Genomic DNA, 12,746 nt, shown 5'->3' on the forward strand with positions numbered 1-12,746 from the left:
AAAATGAAAGTTGCTAACTTTACCAAGAGGCAAGAAAATGCAGCTTCAAAAATCAAAAGTGAAGACAATTTTTATCCACAGCATTGCATTGCATCATGTATTTCTTCCAGAGGGTGAAACTGTAATTGGTTGTTACTATTGTAGTTCTCTGAATGGTTATGAAAGATAACTGACTGTGTGTGTGTAATATTGCTATCCTGAACTGGGCAGTGGGTTGCTGCTCCATGGTTGACTAAGTATTCCTAGTCCAACAACAAGTGTGTGATTTTTTTATTGATTTGGTTTATTTTACTTTGCTTTTGTGCCACTTTTGGCTAATTACGAAGATGAGAATGAGTGATGTTATGATGAAGGGACACTTAGAAAGAACACCCATGCCCAGGTCAGGATTTCAACCCGGGACCCCTGGCACCATACCATGTTGTACTAACCACTCTGCCACAGAGGTTGGCTGGGTGACTTGAGAATGCTGATCTGCATGCATTGCCTTGCCACATGGTTGACAATACAACACCATCAGTAGTGACCAGTATGTTGAGTCCCAAGTAGAATAGTAATTTACCGCATGTTTTGTCTACTTATGCATGAACTCCAAAATATGTAATTCACAACTGAACAAAACTTGCACAATTCCGTAGCACTCCAGTATAGGGCAGTAGTGACCAGTGTGTTGTGGAGTCCTGAATGGGAGAGTAATTTACTAATTTACTGCATATTTTTTGTAATTTATGCATTAACTACAAAATTTGTATTTACACAAAGAATTTTGAAATTTTATCTGGAATGTTTAAATAATGTTCATTTTATGTTATTTCTCTACAATATCTCTACAAATACATGTTTTATGTGCTAAAGGTAAAATTTTCCATTTTTATGTAAAATAAGAAAGACTTCGCAGATTAAATTCCAGCCGTATGGTTAGCACTTCTACCGAGTATGGTCAAATTCTGAAGCAACAAAGAAAAATAAGTTTTTACCTAAAAATCCACTCTGTAGTTATCGCCGCTGCTATTGCTCCTCACTAACCATGTAATTTCAGGAATCTCAAGAATGTTAAAGATAGCTTCTACCAGTAAATTTCAATATCCGTGCTACCTTACAGATGCACAAATGGAAGAATTACAAACTACAAATGAATCAGGTGATGAACATTCTGATTTCGATAAAATATTTAGTTCTGGCAGTGAAGATTTTGATGATGCTGATGTACAAATGTGGCCCTTTACTGGACCTCCCACCACTTAAAAACATAACTCATTTAATGTTTTAATTTCATTTTGTAAGAGAAAATGTGATTTCCAAAATATCTGGATTCTGTTTAATCTTCACACATCACATAAGGTAACAATCATATTAAACTCAATATTTGCAAAATTTACTCAGCCAAGAGTCTCTCAGCAGTGAAAGGGTTACAATTTAACACACATATTAAAATGCCATTTTCAGCATGGCAACAGTAGAAATGCTGTAAAAAACATCTGTCCATATTATACATATATCCTTACAGTATACAAATACAGAAACTGCTTTCATATATTCACGAGAAGGAACACAGTTATCAGATTTTAAATCATTACAAGGAGACAAACCCTCAAAGCAAATTTGTTAGCTCTTTCTTTACGCTATAACATTACACTGCATTAAACTTGCCATTATATCAGTACTTCCTCTATGACTGAAATTTTTGAATGTATGTAATTACATTACGGATTTATATGTAAATACATATTTATGTATGAAGCTGAAATAGTTATATTTTGTATTATCTTTGCGCAGCATGGCATGTAGACTCAAAAAATTAAATTTCTATTTTCCATATTCGCACACATATTAGGTTGTCATATTGTCCGTGTGTGACTGAAAGAGTGAATGTGAATGAGGGTGAATTTTCTTTTACGAATAACTGACAATTTTACACCTCCCACCTGTTTGCTCTTGCTATTGTAAAACTTAAAATTACTGTTTATTTATAATTGTTGTCAACAATAGAGAATAAGGGCTCAAGCATCAGCTCCACACTTACAACAAAATTTTGTTATTAATTGTTTTGGAAACAGAAAATGAAAACCCATTTTGTGTTGTTTCACAATTAATGTCACTGTAAACTTATTGTATTTTATGTAGCTCGTGTAGTGTCTTATATTATTAAAAGGTAATATTTTACAATTTTTAAGTCCATATTCAACTCCATATTTTGCTGAAAATAACTAAATATGTATTTAGCACATTTTTACTACACTGCCTTTCAAAAGTTAAGCACGCAATGCAAATTTTCGAAAGCGTATGTGAATTTGAGTGGCTGAAAATCGCTTCAGATGTAGATGTCAACTTTTAAGTGTAGCTTCCTTTTTGTAAGTCGAGAGTGAATCATCTGTACCTAGGTGCTTAATCTGTGCTCTTGAAATAGCATAAAAGCGAGGATTTCGTGCAAGAATCACCACACTTTCGTTGAAGAAGCCAGCATTCTGATGGGTTTGAGGTGCATTTAAAGCTGATACAAAGTCCTGATGGATGCGGTAAACACTGTTTAAAATTACTTATGTGAAATTTAGAAATTTCGTATTTCCGCATTGCACAATTTAATAGTTAAATTCTATTAATTTCGAAGATCCTCTGTCTTCATTCACTAAGGGTACAGCGTCTCTGCTCCAGATGCCGTACTCTTAGTGAATGAAGACAGAGGATCTTCGAAATTAATAGGATTTAACTATTAAATTGTGCAATGCGGAAATACGAAATTTCTAAATTTCACATAAGTGATACGAAGTGTTTATAACTCTTGTAGGATTATTTTTGATAATATTAGTGTTTCTATGGCTGAAAGAAGACGAATGACAGCAAGTGAGCGCTGGCGTGCTGTCGGATACATTGAAGCAGGACAGGACAGTCAAAGATGTCACTATTTTCTTTCGCGTTGATCATTCGGTAATTTCTCGATTATGGAAACAATTCCAAACAAGTCAAACAGTTGTCCGGAGACCTGATCAATATAATGCTATAGTAGCCAAGCGGAATCGACGAGTGACCTCCACAACTGTTACATCTATGGTTGCAGCACCACTTGGTAAGACAATATCTGCCAGTAGCCTACTGTGTGCTGAAGGCTCCACATGAAGGGATTGTACGCCTGAGTACCACGTGTTTGTGTTGCACTAACCATCCAAGCCCGAGGAGCAAGACATGTCGTCAACATGTCAATTGGACTGTCTCAGATTGGTGCAACGTCCTGTTCATGGAAGAGTCCAGATTTGCCGTGGAATCAGATGATAAGCGTGTAGGTCTGGAGAGAACGAGGCACATGCAATCAGGCCAAGAACATCATCGAACATCACGCATAGAGATGTGGCAGCGTCATGGTGTGGGCTGGGATTTCAATGGGATATCGCACCGAGCTGCACATCTTTAATGGTGGTTCTGTGACAGCTGCGGGGTATCGGGATGAAGCCCTAGACCCCATTGCGAGATTCTACGCTGCCGCAGTTGGTCCTGATTTCCTCCTTATGGACGATAATGCCGTCCCCATCAAGCCAACATCGTTGATGAGTACCTGGAAAGTGAGGGCATTTCTCGTATGGAGTGGTCGGCGTATTCCCCTGACCTTAATCCCATTAAAAACCTTTGGAATGCCCTCGGGCATGCTGTGTCTGCACGTTTACCTCCTCCAGCAAGTCTCAGAAAGTTGGAAACTGCCCTAATGGAGGAATGGCCATTGCTTGCATCTGCGATGGTTGCTCACCTCATTGAAAGCATGGAAAATCGTTGTAAAGTTTGTGTGAAGGTCTGGGGTGGTCACATACCATATTACCGTTAAGTTTTGTTTGGTTTGTTTGCCTTTAAACATCATTATGTTAATGACCCAAATGTGACATCATATAACTTACGAAAAGTTTTTTTTTTTTTTTATCTCTGTACACAATCCTTGTTTTCTTTAATGCATAAACACATTTGCTACCTTCATGTGCAATTTTGTGTTAATGAAAGCTGTACTTTTCCATTTTTGTTGATTTTACCATCACGTACTTAACATTTGAAAGCGGGTTTACATGTACATCCATTCCCTGATAATTACATATTGAAATTAGATTAAATACTGGAAATTTACTGCTTGCGATACCAGTTCCGACATGCCGCTTCATGCATCACATCTCTAGTGTAAAGTAAAGTAACCCTCTACAAACTTATCTGTATGTACCCTCACGTGCATAATAGTATTCATATTCATATAAACTTTATAGATTTTTTAATAAAAAATGAATGGTGATTAAATGACCAACTTATTAACCAAGGGTTGTAGAAGTTATAAATAAAGTACTTACGCAAAGGTATTAACAGCAACAACTACTGGTAGACCAAACATAATGCCATTATTGATGTGTCGCACCAAATTTGGTAGCCCCTTTTCTAACAACTCAAGATTTTCCTATAAGTAATGAATGGTCTTTTATTAGTCACGACAATTTATGAAAACACTTAAAAGGCATGTGTGTTAAAAATCAGATAAATTTATAAATGTTTTTCATGCACATGCATTAAAACTGAACATACAGTGAAACCTCAATTTTATGTTTTTTAGGGGACCCAGGTGAAAAAAATTAAAATATAGGAAAATGTAAAATCCAGGAACATAAAATCGAGATTTCACTGTAACTGTTACGCCACATGTATATCATCAACACAATTAGACCTAAGATTAAAACTCCTGTCTTGTTGTTAACATTATAGGTTGACATGTTTGAATAACTTGTTCCTTAACTAATATCTAATTACATTAGTGAAAGGTCAATTGAAATGTCTGAATTCTGATCTTTATTTTAACTGAGCATTGCAATTGCTTTTGCAGATAACATCTGATATTTACACAAAACTTCACTTACATCAGTAGTTCCCAAAGTGTGCACCGGGGTAGCTTACAAGGGTGCCGTGAAATGTTCCAATATTTATTGATTCAATGATATTATTGTTCCAAATATGTGCTTATTTATTACTTTTTACATATAAAATGTTTCTGAATTTGAAATGTGTGTTTCTTTTAAACATAAGGCAAGCAACCTAACCACACTAACTGAGTGTTGCAAGTGTTAGATAGGCCTAAATTCTGACTTGGACACTGCAGAAAGATCTTGAAACACTAAAGGCACCGTGAAATGAAAAAGTTGGGGAACCACTGACCTACACAAATCTTTAATCATGTTTACCATGCCACACAATGAATACAATTACCGTATTTGCATATAAGATGCACTTTTTCCTTTTAAAAATAGGTCTGAAAAACAGGGTGTGTCTTATATGCTGATACTGAGTTTTTTATTACCTTCATTCCTGGAAATTTTCTCGGCTCCGAGTTAGATTTTACTTCCTTGCAGCACGTGACGAAGAAGATTAAAATGCATTCTTTCCAAGTTAGATTAGATAAGTTATTTGTTGAAAGTACACCTACATATTACTTTACACTTGAAATATTGTGAATTAATAGAGGCACATATTTTTGGAAAATAAGCAAAATTTCGGTACAAAAACAAGAGTCGATTTCGGGTTCAAAAGCGGTAAATAAAATAAAATGTTGGTGTTATAGCGGTGAATAATCACATCAAAAGTGCTATATAAGATGACATTTTGGATTTAAAATTGTAAATATAATCCTAAATTTGATTTAAAACTGCACTTATTACACAAAATAAACTTATCCCTTCTAATAGCACATTTGTGTAGTTACCAGAGTATTAAGTTTATTCCTGTGTAAAGGGGTCCATTTTTGCTTCTCAAATATTTATAGCAGAATTAATGAATTTTCTGTGAATTGCATAACTCACAGGATACTTCAGACTTTAGAAAGTGTCGCGTCGGTATATAAACGGTAAATTTCGTGTTTAAGAGTCTATCTCACATTTTGCAGTTCATTTCACATTTTTCGTGACAAAACAAGGTAGGAAAATGCACCTCACACCTTTCAAAAACTGAAAAATTAACATTACAATATGTTATTTCAGATTTTGTGTTTTCGTCAAAAACAAAATATGCATGCCTCTAATGATCAATGATTCAACAGCACGATGTTGTTCAATGTACACCAGATTTCAGTGCCACATTTCCACCTGATGGTGAAAATTTAAACTTTTTTTTTTCATCATCACTTTCTTCCACATGGTACCCTCTACACCAAGTTTAGCCACAATTGGTTGCTTTGAACAGGCTTCAGAAGATTCTGAGGAGGAGAACTTAAGGAAGAGTTCCTTCATTTATAAACAACAAATAAACACACATTTGACAACCATGGATGCATGATTTAGATTCATTATCTATCCACCTATGCCCTCTCAGGTACACAGTTAATCAAATTACCTGTGTGTATTCTGGTTTTAAGGGTGTTCCTGGGGTCACTTTAGGGCCACCTCCATGCATTTTTAGTGCCCTTACAGAAGTAACCAAGACTACAGCATTAGGAACCAATCCTGAGCTTCGGCACTTGATGTTCAAGAATTTTTCCATACCTTAAATTAAAGATAAGGAAACATATTATATGCACACAAAATTCAAAACATTTAAAAATAGTTTCATAAGAACTTACTAAGGCTTTTGAAACAATACTGACACAGATGTAAATACTATTCCAGATTCTCACCGATACAGAGGCTTCAAAACTTTAACAATCAAAAGTTGTTGAAAATACTGATTTATATTAATATGCAGGTATCCCACAGCGACTATATGTATAAATTTGCCAGACTTTTACTTGACATTATTCATGAATTACATGGAATATTAACAGAGCTGTCATTTAACCACAAAACCCAATTTCTGACATCTCCAACAGTAATGAAAACTTTGAATTTTGCATAATTTCCAGGATAATTAGTAGAGGCATGCATATTTCTTTTTTGACGGAAACACGAAATGCGAAATAACACACACTAATGTTAATTTTTAATGTTTCTGAAAGGTGTGAGGTGCATTTTCCTACCTTGTTTTGTCACGAAATAATGTGAAATGAACTGCAAAATGCGAAATATATTCTTAAACACGAAATTTACCGTTTATATACCAACGCAACCATTCTGAAGTCTGAAGTATCCTGTGCGTTATGCAATTCACGGAAAATTCTGCTGCAAACGTTTGAGAAGCAAAAATGGACCTCTTTATACAGGAATAATCTTAATATTCTGGTAATGATTTAATGTGCTATTAGAAGGGATATGTTTATATTGTGTAATAGTGCAATTTTGAAATCAAATTTGGGATTATATTCACATTTTTAAAACCAAAATGTCATTTTATATACCGCTTTTTCACCACTATAACAGCGACATTTCATTTTATTTACCGCTTTTGAACCTGAAACTGACACTGTTTTTGTACTGAAATTTTACTTTCTATTTACCAAAAATATGTGCCTCTAATAATTAGACCACAAAAGTGTCCCATGGAATTTTACAAACCCCATGATATACCCAAATTTCAGAAAAATATACACCGGCATTGTTGAATGAATTTTAACTGTTACTTTCTAATGCCAATAACATTGCATCAGTGCATTTCGGGATCAAAAGCAGTATATAAAATGGCATATCAGTGTTAAAATGATGAATACAACACTAAATTTGATTTTAAAAACTACATTTATCACACACAAACAAAATGTTTCCCTCATTTACACTTATGTAGTTATCAGTTATTAAGTTTATTAAGTTAAGTAGTAGTAGATAGTAAATGTATGTTTGACCGCAACTCTGATTTTTTGACCAAACGACCACCAAAACCTGAAAAACTCACTTTCTCTCCACTTTCCGCGCCTCATTTATTGCGCTGACGATGTTTCACAGCGTAGAAAAGCAGTGATGAGTGAAATTCACTCTCTCATCCTCTCATCCTTTGAAGGATGAGTGCACCTTATCGTAATTTTCCAAGTCCGGGACCAATGTTTATATATCGTGACCTTTGTAAACCTCTCTCGGGGGAACGATGTGCCACACACGCGCGCGCGTGCCTCTCATTATTTCCGTATTGTGACGCAAACAAACAATAATAATTGTTTGTTTTTTTTAGGATCCCTGGCCCCTATAACCTCGCCAGGGGTGCGTGGTGCCCAACCAATAAAGTAAAGGTTCTCTAACGGCTGCGGTTATAGATTACCACACCTCTATAGAGTTTCACGTGTTTTTTTTTTTTTTTCTCAAACTTCCATGAAACTCTACAGAGGACCTCCGTAATGCATGCAACGTGTACTAACGACTCTAGTGTTATTTTGATGTTGTAATTTTTTTTTGGATATAGAGTTTTATTGTGAGATAGATAAAAATTATGTTTATTATAATATTTTCTTGATGAAGATGGAGAATATGTGTGTGTTACAAATAAAGTTGCATGCTTTTTTTTTCTAGTGTGTGTATGTGTATATATTTTTGATGTTCGACAGCATCTGAAACGATAAAAAAAAAAAAAGAATTTTATTGTTAATTTTCTCGTGTAAAAACAATAAAAATTTTGTGCAAATTCTGATTGTCTCGTGCTATAGTGCAAAAACTGATGAAAAAAAAAGATATTGTAACTGATAACTGATGAAATTGATATTGTAACCGATCTGAACTAGTGAAATTCGTATTGTGCCATTGTAACTGATTGTGCTAGTACTAAAATTCCTTATTGTGCAAGAAAAGATGTTAAACCTGTTAAAACTGCTCTGTGACCCTCTCGTTCTTCACGTCGTAGGCGAAGGACTTCTCTGCGACCAGGATGACACTGCATAGAGTATCCTCGGGCAATGGACTGTTGAACTCGCAGACGACCTTGATGTTGGTGCGATCGTTGACCACGACCTGCTTTCTCTTAGATGTGTTGATGACGGTCATGGGTCTCCGTGCTTAAAAACGCTGGGCGTGTAATACATGTCCACGCTTCCCTCGGTCACGCGTTTGTAATCCGAGAACGCTTCGTAAAGTTTGAGGTAATCGTCTTTGGTCATGTCGAGGTTGTAATTCTCGCGCGGGAACACTTCGTTCCTACCATTCTTGAGATAAACGTTTTTGATCTTGCAGTCGTCGAACTTGCTGGAATCTTTTTCCTGATTGTTGTCCCTCCCGGTCTGAAAGAGCACTACGACGAAATCTGGCATGTCGAACTGTATGTTGTTGAACTGAGTCGTCACGTCGAATTCCATGTGACTTCCCGACGCCATCTTCTGCACGCACTGGTAACCGTGAAAGTGAATCGGTACCTGCGGACTTTTCAAGATCTCCGCTTTGTACTTGAGGGCGTAGTTCGTTTCGTATTCCACGATCGGCATTCTCAACTCCATGCTCCAGATGACGCACTTGGCTGATTCGGGTAAAGTGTTGGCTATCGGCGTGCCGTCTGCGTTCAAGTTGGTGTATCGCATCAGTGCGTCGTTATCGTTGGCAGCTCTTCGAAAGCTGACTCTCAGTCCTCCCTTCCACATGTAGGAAGTCCGAGAAGAATCCCGGCAGCAGACGCATGGGAAAGAGCACCGTGTGACTTCTCGTCGATATTTTGGTCCCCGCTTCGAATCCTCCCGCTTGATAGTATGCTGCGTCCGTTTTGGATAATTTCAATGTTCCCACTGCCGTCGACGTGATGCCTGGATAATCGATTCTGTCGATGATGGTGTTGTGTTTCCTCACCTCCACCTGCGAGAACAGGTGAGGAACGAAGTTGTCCACGAGTATCAAATTTGCTGCTGCGGGAAACGCGTCTCCGCTTTCTTTCTTCACCACGTCGAATTGAAGGTAGAGGTCCGCTCTGTGAGGATGAACGAACCCGTCCCCTACGTCCACGTCGTATTCGATCTCCCTGTTCGCTTCGTTCAAATTGGCGAACGTGCGACGGTTGGGAGGAAAAGATTGCAACTCGTAACTTTCGATTTGCTCCATGATGTGTATGGTTATTTATTATACGTTGATCTCCAGGATGGCAGTGGTCGTTGCACCTGCGAAATCCACTACGTCTCCTTTCTCGTTCGTCACCACCAACTCTATGTCGTCTATGCGGTTGCGACATACTGGAAAATAGATCGGCGAAGAGGGTGTGTAGATGATCGGTTCCATGAACATGGAACTTGGTTTGAAAGTGGCTATGATTCCCGTCTGCTTGTGACTTCCCAGCAACCCCCCGTCCGAGGATTTCGTGATCATGCCTTCCGCTACGTTGCAGTGTACGTTCAGAGTCTCTATGGCCAAGAATTTAGGAATGTTGGTTGCTACGTGCTTGATGCCAGCTTCGAGTTTTGTGTCGTTCTCGAAACCTAAAAGTTCTCCCATGGTGCCCAGGTCCACGGTCTCCGTCGCCGACACGATTTCCACTCTATGCGTGACCGAATTTTGAGAAAGATACGTGCCTTTGGGTAATTGAGCTTGCAAAGTAGAAAGATTGTATTGGCCTGGCGTGACGACGATATGTTCGCTTCCGACGCTAATTTTGTTGTTGTGCTGCGTGACGTTAGGTATGAGGTACATGCTGTAGAATGCACGCAGAGCTACGGATTTAGGATAGACGATGTCGACGTGCAGCGTGAGTTTCAAGATCGAAGATTCGCTCGTGAGATGGAACACGCCCATCCTAGTAATGCTGTTTCAGATTCCACAATGCTTTCTGGAAATCTTTGATCGTAGGCTTATTTATTTTAGAGAGAAACGCGAGCATGGAGAGGCAGAGATGACCGCAGTTCTCGTCTCCGAAATTTTGAATTCGTTCGTCGTTGTAGTATATAGGATTGTTCGTTTTCAGATAATGAACTAAATTTGTAGGTGGAACACCTCCGAAAGAATCGAAAACGAATGCTTTGTTGTCGTCGTTTTTGTGGTAACATATCCAATGCGTGCCTGGATTTTCTTGACCGTCCAAGTTGACTACGCCGCATTCTCTTCTTTTAACGGTTGAAGGTAACGAGTCGGACATGAAAACTCCTCTGAAGTGTTTGATTCGAAATGGTTCGATCAGAGATTCAATGTCTCGGTTGGTGAGTGCTGCTGTTTCTTTTTTTTAAACTTTTTCATTACGCCCTTCCCCCCTTTCTTCTCCATGGCCAGGTTGTGACGTTTCTGTTCTTCCAATTCCGCCTTGTTCTTCTTCGAGTCGATGACGGTTTTCGCGATGGTGGCACTTCCGCCGGCCAAACTTCCAACGGCACCCAAAGCCGCAAGGATGGCCGGGATGCTGAATATGAAACCTCCGATCTTTTGCTGTTTCCGCGAACGCTGCAAGCGTCTCAATTGTGGAGTGCTGAGAAGTAATATCATTCCGTGTCCTTTCGACAAGCAAGAACGTTTCTTCTCGCGTTGTTTCTTGGTGAGTAACCCATCGAGGGCACCTAGATTTTTAAGATTGGAGTATGGTATCTGGTACACGACACCCTTGGGCTTCATGTTGATGCTCTATGTGTTATTTTTACGGTATGTTATTTATATATATATTCTGAGATTTTTCTCGTATAGTTTTTTACGGTATGTTATTTATATATAAATGTTCTGAGATTTTTTTTCACGGCCTCGCAGTCGTTACACAAACGTTTCTTCTCGCGTTGTTTCTTGGTGAGTAACCCATCGAGGGCACCTAGATTTTTAAGATTGGAGTATGGTATCTGGTACACGACACCCTTGGGCTTCATGTTGATGCTCTATATATTTTTTTTTCACGGTATGTTATTTATATAAATGTTCTGCGATTTTTTTTTGTTTCGTGTAATTTTTTTTCACGGTATGTTATTTATATATAAATGTTCTGAGATTTTTTTTTGTTTCGTGTAATTTTTTTTTCAAGGTATGTTATTTATATATAAATGTTCTGAGATTTTTTTTTTGTTTCGTGTAATTTTTTTTTCAAGGTATGTTATTTTATATATACTCCGCGCAGTCGTTACACAAATTCTATTACGTGCTTTGTTTTCTTACCAAGAAGTTCGTTTGTTCCCTTGTACACGATTCGAGTTTTGTTCTCGATTAAAATAGCTAGCTTCTCGTCGGATAACATGTTAGCGTATCGATCTGGTAAAAATAGACTGTATTGTCCGTCGAGCAACAGACGCACCTTGGGACCATACTGGGTAGAAACAATTGAACCGGAAGTTATCGTGTAAGGTTTGCCGACTTCCAATTACTGAATTTTTACATACTCGACTGACAAATTTAGCATTTGTTTTAATGCTTGAAGATCACTCATTTTTTTTTCAGTCATATCGAAGGAGAAAAATTTCAGAGTGTTATAGAAATTTAATTTTTTCACAATGTGTGTTATTTATATATACCGAAGATTATTTTTTTTTCACGATGTGTGTTATTTATATATCAAGTTTTTTTTTGACTTGTACATTTTTTTGACATGTATATTATTATTATTATTATTATTATTTTTCACGGAGGAAGAAAGTCCGTGCTTCCGACAACGCGATGATGTGCGTAATAATATCTTCAGTTTCCTGTTTAGACTTGCGCCAATCATCCGTGTATCGTTTTCTTCCCTGCCTCGCCTCGTGCAGTTCGTCCATTCTCTTGTTTAATTTTTCCCCTGCGGCCGAAAGAAGAGTATCGAGATCGCCACACCTCATTCCACTGATCTCCCGAAGACGGTCCTTGACAGCCATTTCACATGGGATTCGTCATTTTAGCTATGATCAAAAGTTTCCCTATATCCTCACAATCTCAGTTTACTGCCTGTTTGAATATTTTTCTAAGCAGTTTGTGCGGCAAATCAGTTATGCAAGCCATGCTGTTTTTTACTGTATGTTATTTATTTATACACCC

General features: G+C 37.7%; 1 protein-coding gene across 1 annotated transcript in view; it reads right to left on the reverse strand.

The window, feature by feature from the left end:
• The window catches only part of pug (pug C-1-tetrahydrofolate synthase, cytoplasmic), a 77,647-nt gene that overhangs the window by 8,705 nt on the left and 56,196 nt on the right, over nucleotides 1–12,746 (reverse strand). The window contains exons 15-16 of the mRNA XM_083137918.1: nucleotides 6,340–6,488; nucleotides 4,317–4,420 (exon numbers count right to left, since the gene is read on the reverse strand). Of these exons, the coding sequence (XP_082994044.1) occupies nucleotides 4,317–4,420; nucleotides 6,340–6,488 (253 nt within the window). The remainder of the gene's footprint in view (nucleotides 1–4,316; nucleotides 4,421–6,339; nucleotides 6,489–12,746) is intronic.

The sequence above is a fragment of the Lepisma saccharinum genome, chromosome 16 (assembly GCF_977018435.1).
Source record: "Lepisma saccharinum chromosome 16, izLepSacc3.1, whole genome shotgun sequence".
NCBI classification, from domain to species: Eukaryota; Metazoa; Arthropoda; class Insecta; order Zygentoma; family Lepismatidae; genus Lepisma; species Lepisma saccharinum.